The sequence below is a fragment of the Cricetulus griseus genome, chromosome 2 (genome assembly GCF_003668045.3).
Source record: "Cricetulus griseus strain 17A/GY chromosome 2, alternate assembly CriGri-PICRH-1.0, whole genome shotgun sequence".
Lineage (NCBI taxonomy): Eukaryota > Metazoa > Chordata > Mammalia > Rodentia > Cricetidae > Cricetulus > Cricetulus griseus.
In genome coordinates this window covers 444,497,617-444,510,287 of record NC_048595.1, presented here as the reverse complement: position 1 = coordinate 444,510,287, position 12,671 = coordinate 444,497,617, and the positions used below count along the sequence as shown (strand labels likewise).

The 12,671-nt window shown below is 53.7% G+C and overlaps 1 protein-coding gene across 17 annotated transcripts in view; it reads left to right on the top strand.

Moving 5' to 3' along the window:
- The window catches only part of Kif1a (kinesin family member 1A), a 64,036-nt gene extending 54,213 nt beyond the window's left edge, over positions 1-9,823 (top strand). For 13 of the 17 annotated variants that reach the window (XM_035439291.1, XM_035439289.1, XM_035439279.1 and 10 more), the window contains 11 exons: positions 1,665-1,779; positions 2,633-2,766; positions 4,200-4,261; positions 4,585-4,730; positions 5,183-5,383; positions 5,899-5,976; positions 6,527-6,651; positions 7,739-7,891; positions 8,309-8,501; positions 9,263-9,381; positions 9,781-9,823. In XM_035439291.1, coding sequence (XP_035295182.1) covers positions 1,665-1,779; positions 2,633-2,766; positions 4,200-4,261; positions 4,585-4,730; positions 5,183-5,383; positions 5,899-5,976; positions 6,527-6,651; positions 7,739-7,891; positions 8,309-8,501; positions 9,263-9,381; positions 9,781-9,823 — 1,369 coding nt within the window. Of the gene's footprint in view, positions 1-549; positions 574-1,664; positions 1,780-2,632; positions 2,767-4,199; positions 4,262-4,584; positions 4,731-5,182; positions 5,384-5,898; positions 5,977-6,526; positions 6,652-7,738; positions 7,892-8,308; positions 8,502-9,262; positions 9,382-9,780 lie in introns of all 17 variants that reach the window. The other 4 variants (XM_035439290.1, XM_035439287.1, XM_035439282.1 and 1 more) reach the window with 2 other exon arrangements.
- The last annotated feature ends 2,848 nt before the right edge of the window (positions 9,824-12,671 follow it).

Sequence of the window (12,671 nt, the reverse complement as noted above, 5' to 3'; positions counted from 1 at the left end):
AGGACAGGCCTGGGGCTCAGTCCCTGGGGGGACGTCCAGACTTGGGAGGCCATGCTCTTTCCAAGGGCATAGAGGAGCTCTGTCTACACACACACACACACACACACACACACACACACACACACACACACACACACACACACACCATTCAGAAGCTTTGAAGGCAAAGGATGATAGATAAAGGTTTGAGGTCAAGCAAGATGTGACGGTGATGATGGTCCTACCCTGGCATCACTGGAATGGTGACACTGACTCTAAGATGCCCCATGACAACCCCTGTGATCCCCTCACTCAATGTTAGCTCCTTGGTTCTGAAGGACGCCATGATGAAATGGGGGCCTTCACTGCCCTGCATACCACAAGGAAACAGCAGAGACATAGCTGACCTCTGCGGTCATAACTGGAAGCAGTTTCATGAGGATCTGGGGCACCCATGGGGCTGGGCTGGGGCTCCAGGGGGCCCCTCAGCAGCTGTGCTGGCCATGGAAGGCCTGTTCTGACGTCTCGCTCTCTTCTGTGTGTGTGCGTGTGTCCTGGCTGCGCCCTTAGCGTTTCCTTCGGAAATGACACTAGGTACAGGCACCATTCTCTCCTGCCCTCGCTTGCTCCAACCCCCCCCAACTCTATCCTTCCCCCTTTTCCTCCAGTGCTGCCTGCCCTTTGCCCTGTTCTGGATACCCGCTGTCTCCTTGCCTTAGACCTCTCCTTAGTGACGTGTCTGACAGTGGCCCTGTCCAGCCTGCTTTGTTCCATGTCCCTGACCTGTGGACCCCATGTCCTGTTCCTGGACAATGTCATACAGGAAGAAAGGCAGTACCAGTCAGGCCCTCACATGGCCAGGCACCTCAGGGAGCCTGCTGGCATCCTTGAACGGCCTGGCCATGAGGTGGTGGGAGAGTGTGCTGCCGCCTGACCTGTGAACTGTGTGTCAGCGAGGATGCTTGGATGGAGTGGGCCTGTGGAGTGGCCATGCTATGAACTGAGGCAAATTTCCCCCTGGGAACCCTGGAGATTTCTGTTAGGATAAGCAGAACAAATGCCATCTTCCAGAGGAGAGGCCCATGGGGATTGTAGTGCAGGGGTCCATATCGTAGATGCAAAGTCCTAGGCTCTTGATAGCTACCTGAGCCATCGTGGGCAAATTTGAGCCTTGCTGACACCCCAGCTGGAGATAGGGATAGATGAAAGCCCAAGGTTGCTATTCCCATGGAACTGCTGTCAGGAGCCCATGGGATGCAGATCACAGGCCACTGTTTCCACTCCAAGCATCCTCCCCCAGGGCCTCCCCCTGGCAACGCGAGTCTCAATGGAAGGGGTGGGCTAAAGATCCCTGGTGATGCCTCCTTGCTCAGACTGAGGCTGGGGCAGCTCCCTCCCCTTCCTCCTTAACCTTGGTGTGTCCTCTGAGGGTTCTCCCATTCTTCCCAGTCCACGCTGTGGAGCTGAGAAAGCTGGGGCCGGCAGGAAATGGCCCCATGGAGGCCCCTGCTTGGTCCTGGGTCTGAGTGAGGAGGGGTCTGCCCTTCTTGGTGCCACCCAAGCTTCCCAACCTGTGACTCTGTGATCTCCCTGCAGCTCTCCTCTATCTGTGTCTGTCTGCATGTTCCCATTCCCTCCAAGAGCAACCCCACACGTTGTCCTTTACCTCATCTGCTTTCTTCTAGGACCTTCTACCAGTTTGAAGCAGCCTGGGACAGTTCCATGCATAACTCTCTCCTGCTGAATCGTGTCACCCCTTACCGGGAGAAAATCTACATGACCCTCTCTGCCTACATTGAGGCAAGATATCCACGTCCACAGCAACCCCCACCCCATAGCTCCAGGGCCTTGCAAAGTGACACTGAGTCTGGTGACCCCACTCTGTTCTCAGAGAATGCCTCAAGTCCTTGAGTAAACCCAGATGCCTTTAATAGCAATGCTCAAAATTAGTAGACACCTATCTCTCTAGTGTGTGGATTTCAGTTTTGAGACTACAGCATGGCTGCATCATCACTAGACATTACATCAATATTCCAGAAAGTACAAAAATAGAAGCCCTTTACTGCCACTCCTCCCCGTAGGCCTACAGCCACCAAGCTATGGCCAGTGTGTTGTGGCCTTTCTCTGAGGCACAGGTAGAGACCAGAATGTGAGTGCTTCCACTTGGGCACAGCATCCAAGAAGACATTTGGAGATGGTGGGAGCCTTGCACATAAAGGGCACTGCTTCTCCGGAGAGACAGATCACCCTGGGTATCACATTTGCTGTGGAATGCCCACCATGCACAGCTGGAGGTAGCCAGCATCAACAGAAAGGAATTTGCTGTGACCTTCTAGAGTCAAGAGTGAGAGTGGACAAGTTCAGCCTTGATGTACAAGATTTCAGGCTCTGCCCCTGGTTTATGGTTATACAGCCAGAGAGCAGAGTAGGTCTAGTGCCCCTTGTTAGCCTCTGTCTTCAGCAATGAGGGGCAGAGCCCTGGCTCTCTTCCCTAGGATTCTGCCCAGCGTCAGAAGCAGGCATTAGCAGGCTTCAGTGAGTAGTTCTTGTGTCCTAGAGGAAGGTAGGGAAGGATGGACATTGCGCCTGGTTGAGCGGGGGCCTAGGCACTCTGGACCATCTCTATGCTCATGACCTCTGTCATCTGTCACAGATGGAGAACTGCACCCAGCCAGCTGTCATCACCAAGGACTTCTGTATGGTTTTCTACTCTCGTGATGCCAAGCTGCCGGCCTCACGCTCCATTCGCAACCTGTTTGGTAGTGGGAGCCTGAGGGCCACAGAAGGGTGAGCTCACTAGGGTGGACGGGGGGGGGGGGCTGCTTTAAAGAGGGAACTCACCAAAGGGATAGGGGAGGACCACCCCTTCCCACCCTGGGCAAGCGGAAACAATGTTAGACTTAAGAACAGTCTTGGGTGTCCTCAGTAGACAGACACTCCTGTATCAAGAACCCCTTGAGTTCCACAGCACAGACTTATGTCCTGTGAGGACATAAGCTGGAGTGAGGACCAACCACAAACCCTCCAACTCCCTGTCTTCAGTTGCCCCTGGCGGCCAGTGGAAGCACATGTAGGGGACATGCGTCACGCCAAGCAGGCATGCGGGAACCCGCTATTCTCCATGGGAAGGAGAGAGGCCTATGGACACCAGCCTCCTCATGGGTGCCCAGTAACTCTACCCTAGGGATGTCTGCCCTTAGGTCTGCTTGCCGCTCAGAAAAGCTGAATGTGTGTGTGGGGGGAGAGGGGGTGAGTTAAGTGGCTTTCTGGACACTGAAAGGCCCAAGAATGTTGGGTCTCAGACACTGGATCCCCCTCTATTCTTGCCCCTTACTGTAGCCTCACTGAGAGAGCCTGAACCAGCTCTGTGCAGCTCAGTGCAGGCCACTAATCTTCCACATGGAACCAGGGTCTGGGCCAACTCTGGGCACAGCCAAAAAGAGTAGCTTGGGCATCAGGACTCAGTAGTTATCAAGGCCCATCTTCATGAGAGGGTTATGTTGGTGACCTTGGTGGCATTGGTATCATAAGTACAGGAGTGGGGTGTGAGGTGTGGGGACCTTAGGGGACTGACGACACCTGGCACTGAGTGTAGCAAGTCTTTCTCTGTCCCACCAGCCAGCTCCCAAATAACCTCACACAGACTTCTTATTAATTATGAAAGCTTGACCAATAGCTTAGGCTTATCTTCAACTAGAGCCTGTAACTTTAATTAGCCCATTTCTGTTAATTTACATGCTACCATGTGGTTCATGGCTTGTTACCTCATCTCCCACATGCCATGCTTCCTCAGCTGCTCCTTCTCTTGCCAGTATTTTCTGCCCTGAAAATTCTGCCTAGCTATTGGCTGTTTAGCTTTTTCTTAAACCAGTCACGGTGACGTATCTTCACACAGTGTAAATGAATATTTCACAACAGCTGAGGATCTGGGGTGGGGTGGGGTGGGGCAAATGTTTTCATGTCTCTGTGTTCCCCAACTCCCCAAGCAGCTCCAGCTTCCAGAAGGGCTATTTAGCTCACAAAGCTGAGGTCCCTTGGGGTCTTGATCTAAACCCGAAGACTGGCATGGGGACCTCAGCTCAGGATGTGACATACCACAACCTGAAACAGGCTACCTGCCTTAGGCCTGTGATGAGATCTGTGCCCACAATGCATCAAGGGTGGTGATCTGTCCCATAGCTGTGCTGACTAAAGACGTACCTCTCCTTCTGCTCCCTCAGCAACCGTGTGACTGGTGTGTACGAGCTCAGCCTTTGCCACGTGGCCGATGCAGGTAGCCCAGGTAGGACACTGTCCTGACTGCTCTCTGCTGGGGCTAACTTAGCCTTCACTCTCCTTGCCTTGACTTTTGCTAAGTTGGGAGCCTCACCTGCAGAGTGCAAGTGCTTTCCCTCCAGCCTCCAGAACATCCTCAGATGGGAGGGTGGGTAGGAGTCAAGTAGCTCGCTGCTGTGGCCACTTACGTCATAGTATCATGGGAAAGGGACCGTTAGACAGCTTTTATGGGTGAGGCCCGGGGAGCCGATCTTGAACCCATAAAGGAAAGAACTTTGGAGAAGCCTGATGTCTTTCTGTCAGAATGCTAGAGTGTCAATCCCTATGCAGGAATGCAGCGCCGTCGCCGGCGGGTCCTGGACACATCAGTAGCCTACGTCCGGGGTGAGGAGAACCTGGCTGGCTGGAGGCCTCGGAGTGACAGCCTGATCCTGGACCACCAGTGGGAGCTGGAGAAACTGAGCCTGCTGCAGGAGGTGAGTGTGAGAGCCACCGAGGAGCGAAGAGCACAGGACTCCGGGAGTAAGCAGGTGCAGCTGGCTAGAGCTGTGACCCAGAATGAAGCCCAAGTGAAGCCAGGAACCCACCCTCTGGAGCTGGCACTGCTGGGTCTATCGGTAGGGTGCACATGGGAAGTGGGATACAGAAGCAAAGTTCCCTCCTGCCCATGACAGGGCCCGCGAGCATCATGAGCATGGCTAACTATGAAGGAGACCACCAGGCTTGTCTTGCCTGGGTCTTCTGAGTGCTGCCAGCAATGTGTCCCTTAGGTTACCGGTCATAAAAAAAAAATTAAAAAAAAAAATAAAAAAAAACTTGGTCAGGGAAGACTTTTTCACACCTTACCAGAAGACCTTGCTGCTGCTATGCAGGGTCATTGGCCACCTGCTCTGGCTGGTGCCGTCTCTCACCTTGGTTCCCCTGGCAGGTGGAGAAGACCCGGCACTACCTGCTCCTACGGGAGAAGCTGGAGACCACCCAGCGGCCTGGCCCGGAGGCACTGTCTCTAGCCTCCAGTGAGGACTCTGAGTCCCGGAGCTCCTCAGGTGCCTCATCCCCACTGTCAGCCGAGGGTCAGCCATCCCCTCTGGAGGCCCCCAATGAGAGGCAGAGGGAACTGGCTGTCAAGGTAAGCTGGACTGTCGGGTTTTGTGGCTATGGCAGTGGCCCAGCCTGGTCTGTGGCCAACTCCAGTCTGAGTTGCCAGTTGCTTGGTCGGGGAGGCGTTAGGGGCTAGTTAGTCCCTTGCCTGCTACCTCACCCCACTTTACTCTCCTTCAGAACCCTCAGCCTGAGGCCTTTTATAGGCTCCTCCTCCCCAGCAGTGACTTGCCATCTCTTAAATACATGAACTGCTGGGTAGCTAGCTCGCTGCCTCCATGCAGAGCCAATCCTCGTTGCTATACAAGCCACGAGGGAGGCATCGTGTCTTTAGGTGATGCTAAGTCACAGACTTCCTGAAAGCACAGTGTGTGAGTTCCCACCTTAGCTTGTCCCACCCCATGGTTGGATGGAGGTGCTGCCCCCCTTTCCCCCAGCAGGCTGCTATTGTTCAGCAACTCCCATCTGACAGTTTGGAGCAGGGTGGGTGGAGGCCCCGTGCTGCCATCAATGCAGGTGTGACCACATGTTCTCTGTCTACAGTGCTTACGCCTCCTCATGCACACGTTCAACAGAGAGTACACCCACAGTCACGTCTGTATCAGTGCCAGCGAGAGCAAGGTAGGTACAGGCCCCAGATGCCTATAGTCAGGGGTGATCCTGGTCTTGCCAGGCAAAGGCAAGGAGGGTGTTCTTAGGATCTCAGCTCCCACTGCCTAGTGAGGTACCTCACAGCTCAACAGCTGGTTTCCCTGGGCCTGGGATCGAAGGAGGCTGGGGTGTGAGTGAGGGCCTGACCCAGACCACCCCAGACCACATGGTGTCTACCCAGGCCCTGTCTTCTGCTCTCTTCCTATGCTCTTGATGTTATCTTTTTTCCTCGGGACTGTTGTCCTGCAGGCTTCTACCAACTCCAGAAGTTCATGCCCCATTCCCCACCCCCACAGCCTCTGAAGGGGGAACCCACCTAGGCCAGGGTAGTCTGAAGCCCTAGGAGGAATAGTTGGGACTGTGTAGGAGTTAGAAGAAGACCAGGGGTACAAAAGCAACAAGCACCTTGAGCTGGGAAAAGCGGGAGTGAGGGCACTCTCAACAGAAAGTTAAACGCAGGCCAGGCCCATCCTCCTCAAGGCCTAAGGGTCCACCTGAGAAAGGCTTTCTGTCTCCACAGCTGTCTGAGATGTCTGTCACCCTGATGCGGGACCCATCCATGTCCCCTCTGGGCGCAGCTACGCTCACTCCCTCTTCCACCTGCCCCTCTCTGATTGAAGGACGCTATGGTGCCACTGATGTGAGGTGAGTGGGCTCTGCACTTACTGGGAAAGCTTCTATAACACCTTAAGCCAATTGGTGGTAATCGCTGGGAATCGGAAATGGATATAGTGGGTGAGGGGGCCTCAGGGAAAGGCAGGGCCTGGCAGGAGGAGGCACTGACCTTCTTGGACTACCTGAGTCCATCTAGCCCACACAGCCACACTGAGCCCTCAAGCTCCCTGCTAGCACAAATGAAAGATATGTTAGTGAATAAACCGAGAAACAAAACCCCCTTTCCAGGGATAGGGCTCATAACATACACAATGGAGAAAAGGTAGTAGAACAGAACTTGAGGCTGAGGCTGCCATGCCTGTGGAAAGGAAACTCCACTCCATTGTAACATCACTGATTGCTAAGAGTTCTGGCCATTTTCATTCTTTTTTTTTTTTTTTTTAATTTTCATTTATTATGTATACAGTGTTCTGTCTGCATGTATCCCTGCAGGCCAGCAGAGGGCACCAGATCTCATTACAGATGGTTGTGAGCCACCATGTGGTTGCTGGGAATTGAACTCAGGACCTCTGCAAGAGCAGCCAGTGCTCTTAATCATCTCTCTCCAGCCCTTTGTTCTTTCTTTCTTTCTTTTTTTAAAAAGAATTTTTTTAAAGAATGTTTTGGACTTTCCAATTAAAAAATCAAACAAAAACAAAGAAGCAAATAGAAGGCATTGAGCACTCACTCGTCACGAGTCACCTTGCCCTGTCCTGGCAGTCTACTGCTATGCCCCAAGAACACAGAGGCACCACTGAGCAACAGTGGTGATTTTAGAGAGGAAGGGAAGCTGTGTGGGCTTTTATCCAGGGCAGAGACTGGAGAATGTCCTGAAGAAGGGAGAGCTATCTCCCCAGCAAAGCAGAGCCTACCCTGGCTGGGCCACAGTGGCTGTGGAACCTCCTCACTCAGCCCAGCAGCCCTGGAGCCAGGTGGACTCTGAAACCCGGGAACTCCTCCTGTGATTCAGACAGACAGTCCCTGGACTTTCCCCCAGCAGCTCTGAGGAGGACATTTCCAGGGAACGACAGTCCCTTGAAGAACCCTGGCAGAAAACAACATTACCTTGCATTTCCAGGACCCCCCAGCCCTGTTCCCGGCCCGCCAGCCCAGAGCCCGAGCTCCTGCCAGAAATCGATTCCAAGAAGACTCCCTCTCCAGCTCGGGCAACAGAGGTGGACAAGGAGCCCCAGCGCCTGCTGGTCCCTGACATCCAAGAGATCCGAGTCAGGTATGAAAGGTTCTTGCCTCAATCAGAAGTTGTCTAGCAACAGGCACCCAACCCTGACGTGTGTGCAGGGTAGAGCCTAGTGCCAGGGGACCCCCTCACCTATGGACAAGGCAGACAGGCCCTTCTGGCCCTTGAGAACAGAGCAGGTCACAATCAGAGAGAAGAGGGCAGGTGAATGGGACAGAGATGGGGACCTAGTGGACACTGAGCACTGGGTAACTGCTCTGGAACGTTAGCTTTTTTCCTCCTGTTCTTAGATTTCCCAAAGCAATCTGTCAACTACCCCTTCATACCTGGTCTTCCTTTCTTCCTGAGGGCCTAGTACAGGGAAATAGAGTGTGAGCCCCCGTGTTGGCTCACCTATCCCAACTGACTACCCAAGGTTCCTGAGCCAAAAGATGTCTCTCTATCTCACAGCCCAATTGTCTCCAAGAAGGGGTACTTGCACTTCCTGGAACCACACACGGCTGGCTGGGCCAAACGCTTTGTTGTGGTGCGGCGACCCTATGCCTACATGTACAACAGTGACAAGGACTCCGTAGAGAGATTTGTGCTCAACCTCTCCACTGCCCAGGTGGAGTACAGCGAGGACCAGCAGGCCATGCTCAAGGTGCGGCTAGGGCCCAGCTCAGATGTACTGAGTCCACCAAAGAAGGTGTCCACTGTCCCCTCTTGGGCTATAGCCCTTGACCTGCCCTGGTAACTACTGGTGGTAGCAAGTATTGCCATTTGCTCACACAATGGCCAACAGCTAGATCCTGTCCTGGGGTTCCCAAGAACCCTGGCAGGTTAGACAGAACCTCACAGTCCCAATAACCTCTCATTTCCAAGGCATTAACCCATGGCCTTCCAGAAGCCAACAGTGCCCTAGAAGTGTGGGAGCCAGCTCCTCGTAGCTGGTTGGAAGGGAGGCTCTCCAAGCCTGTGGAAGGAGGCTACAGTGCCTGCTGGATATTTTATTCCCTGCGGCGAGAGCAAGCTATGTGAACCTAGTTACTAGACACAACCAGCACAGAGGGCATGGCTGAATGGGACACTTCAGCCAGGGTCCCAGGTACATGAAGGTCACAGTCATTTCCCAGGGGATACAGAGCAGCACGAACAGACCTGGAACAAGTTTCCTGACCCCAGAGGTTTCCAGAATGGAGCCGCATGCCTGTGGGGTCAGGACAAAGTGTGTGTTTTACAGAGAAGCTAGTCCCACTCCCTCCTCTCCCCCTCCCCCTCCCCCAGGGGGCGGGGTGCTGTGCTGTGGAAGGCTAGCCTTCTCTCCCACCTACCAACTCTTAAAGCTTTCCAAAGGGCCCTTTCCTAGGAATGGAAGTGGCCGTGTCCCCAGAGAGCCTTCTCACCAGCAGCTTCCCTTTTCAGACACCCAACACATTTGCCGTGTGCACTGAGCACCGTGGCATCCTGCTGCAGGCCAACAGTGACAAGGACATGCACGACTGGCTGTATGCCTTCAACCCGCTCCTGGCTGGGACCATTCGGTATGTGCTGGGCCGAGAGATGGAAGAGGGCTGGAACACACGTGGGGCTCCATGCTCTTGGGGCTGGGGCATTCTTGAGTATGCTGGTACCCGTTTCTGTAATTACTGCTCATGCAATAAGTCAGCTGGAAGACTTTCTAAATGAAGGTTCTAGCAGATGGACCCAGGCTCTTTTGGATGGGATCCCACCTCTTCCATATCGCAGACTTGATGAAGGGCTAGGGGGAGGGTTAGGGTGCCCCCCAAAAGCACTGGTCAGATATCAAGTCTCTGTGTGTATAAGGGGCTGAAGAAGACAGGAGGCTGTGGTGTGGTATGGGAGTCTGCTGAGCTGCCTCTGGCTGCTGGAGGCCCCGGGGTCAACTCCTGACTATAGCTTCATTGTCCGCACCCTTGCAGGTCCAAGCTCTCCCGAAGGAGATCTGCGCAGATGAGGGTCTGAGCTGAAGCCTTCCGGATATCCAGTGGCCCAGACCACTCCCCTGTCCTCATCATCTGTCCTGTCATCTGCCACTCAGCCCTTCCCCCACCAGGGGACACCTGTGCTGGGCCCAGCAACCCTGCCTCTGGCGGGAGGCCTATACCACATGGCGAATTGTGCCCCCAGAGGTCGTGTGTGGTGTTGTTTCTTCCAAAATTGCTCTGGTGGGAAGTTCAGAATGCCAGGAAGGTCAGAGAGTAAAACACCCAGGGTATTGCCGCTGTTCTAATATTTTTTTAAGCATAGACAGACTTATAATTAATATACATTAGTTAGTGGTGTTGAAACAGTCCTCCGAGACATTAACTATAAGACTGTGTTCTGTTTATAAGTATTTATTTCTAATGCCTCCAGGTACGGTTGTAAGGCTCATGTGGAGCTCTCCCCGACCCCCCCCCCCAAGCCTAGGCCCTGTTGGTCCCCACATATGTCTCCAGCCGGCTAGGACCAGAGGGGCGGGGTGTGAACAAGCCATGGCTCCTCACGGCTGGCACAGGGATGTGCCCTGGCCAATTTTATATGAGATGCACCTAACAGGGTATGTATGTGAGGAGGTCTGCAAGTCCCGAGACTTAGGCAACTCAGAAGGGTGCAGGCAGCTTCATTCCCAGAGTGGGAAGGATCAGACAGGGAGTGTGGAGGAAGGTCAGCCCTTGCTAGGCTCCAGCTGGGCTGTGTCCAGGCTGTTGGGTAAGGCGGCTGGCTTTGCACAGGACTGTGGTTGGCAGAGAGTGCTGGTGTTCAGGATGGGATCTCTGACTTTAGCCTTGGGTCGGTGAGAACAGGGGTGAATGTATAGCTCTGAGAAGGTTCTACGATCCCTTACAGTCTCTGCCCGGCAAGCTTCTCTGTAAGTCTCGGCAAAAGAACTCAGTGAGGAATGTGTGTCCTTGCCAGGCAGATGAGGGTGACCTCGAGGTGGTCTCGGCAAAGGGACTCTTCCCTTCCGAATCTGGGGAATTTCCATACCATGGGTCCATTTGGAAAACCAGAAACCAAACCTCAAGTCCCAGAACCCATCAGGAGCAGTTACACTCAGCATCCAGCTATCCCGGGCCTCTCCCTCCACCTTGACCAGCCCCTCCCCCTCCAGAGAAGCAGCTGGGTCTGAGCTCCCTCTCAGCCCAGGCTGTCTCCACACCGCACAGACATGACATGGATACTCTTCAGACCATACTTCACGGCCTCTCTACTGACTGGAAAGGCACAGGAGAAGGTTCTGACTCCAAGGCCCTTTAGCATTGTCATCAAGGGCCCTGCCCTTCATCCAGGCATCAGGATTCAGGGTGGTGGCGGGGCTCACACTGACAGTAGTGTGTGCACCTGCCAGCCAGTGTGAGCCCTGTTGAAAGTGAGAATTCGCCCACCACTGGGGGCAGGTGCCATGGGGGTGGCCACAGTCATGCCTAGTTGTCCTCAACTCCAGGACCTGAGGTAATAGTCCTTAGCCTCAGGTCTCAGGAAACCCTTTGAAATGTAGGATAAGACTTACTTCTAAGAATCCGATCAAAATGCCCACCCCAGACCATAATTAACCCAGAAACCAGGTGACCTGGGCTATCTACTGTGGATCTTGGAGGCAGGAGGCTGAGATACAGAGTGAAGAGAAGACAGCTGTGTTCTTAGAAAGCTCACTCTGGCACTCATGACCTACTGAAGGAAGGGAAAGAACAGGTTGCTTAAATCTTTTGGTTCCCAAGGGTCACACAGCCACACAGCTCCCAGCAGGCAGGGAGACAGTCAGGCCTGCCATGCTCACTCAGGTCAGCCAGCCTGAAGCTGAGGCCTTGGAAGAGTCCGGCTCCACCCAGCATGTGGGTGTCTGAGGCCAGCCAACCTACAGAGCACCTGTGCCTGGGTCGGGTTGTAGAAAGGGTAGGAGCTCTCCCCCGCCACACTCACACACACATGCATACACACACCGTTCGGGGCCATTCCATTTTGGCCCAGTGCTATCCTGGCATTGTCTAGGAACCAAGGTGGGCTCCCTGCTTTTGTGGGAGGTCCTGAGTCAGAGCCTAGTAACCAGAACTTATTGCGCAAGAACTCCGTCCACAGCTCAGGAAACCTGATTTCTTCCTGCTGTCTCTGTCCAAAACTTATCATGTCAGCTAAAGGTCCTTCATCCAACATAGAGACAGAGGGCTGACTTGGAAACAGGGATGGAGGGGCAGGCTCCTGTCATCAGACAGAAGCAAGTCTTTCTAGCTGAGGCCTGTTTCCTGCTAAGTGCAGAGAGTGAGATAGATCCAGAAAGCCATTTCCACTGTTTGGTTTTGCTACTTGATGCTATCCAGGCTGTGACCTCAATTTAGTTTGGAATAATCATCTTTCTTGGAGAGGGTGAACTCTGTGTCCTGGAAGAACCCAGCCCTGGGCTGGGTTCCTGTGAGACCCTGCTAATTCCTGGATAATACATCTAAGGCCACCTGTCTTGCTCCAAGCAATCATGCCAACACCTTGTTTGTCACACACACACACACACACACACACACACACACACACACACACACCAGCTGTTCTAAATTGCTCTCCTCATCTATCCTGGTCCCTGGAGACCCCTGAATATCTTGGGATTACTGAATATGACCAACATTACAGATGTGAACGAGGCCAAGGTGTTGATCCCCTGCTCCGCCCAGCATGGGGATCTCACAAGACATATTCCTTTACCCCTGGGACTGGAACTGTGCAGTCCCCCAGGATGGACAGATGCTGTGGTTGACCCAAGTCTCCCCTTGCGCCTGGACCTTCTGTAGTTTGTCTATACTTGGACTCAGAGGCTGTGTCCCTGACTTGTACATATGTG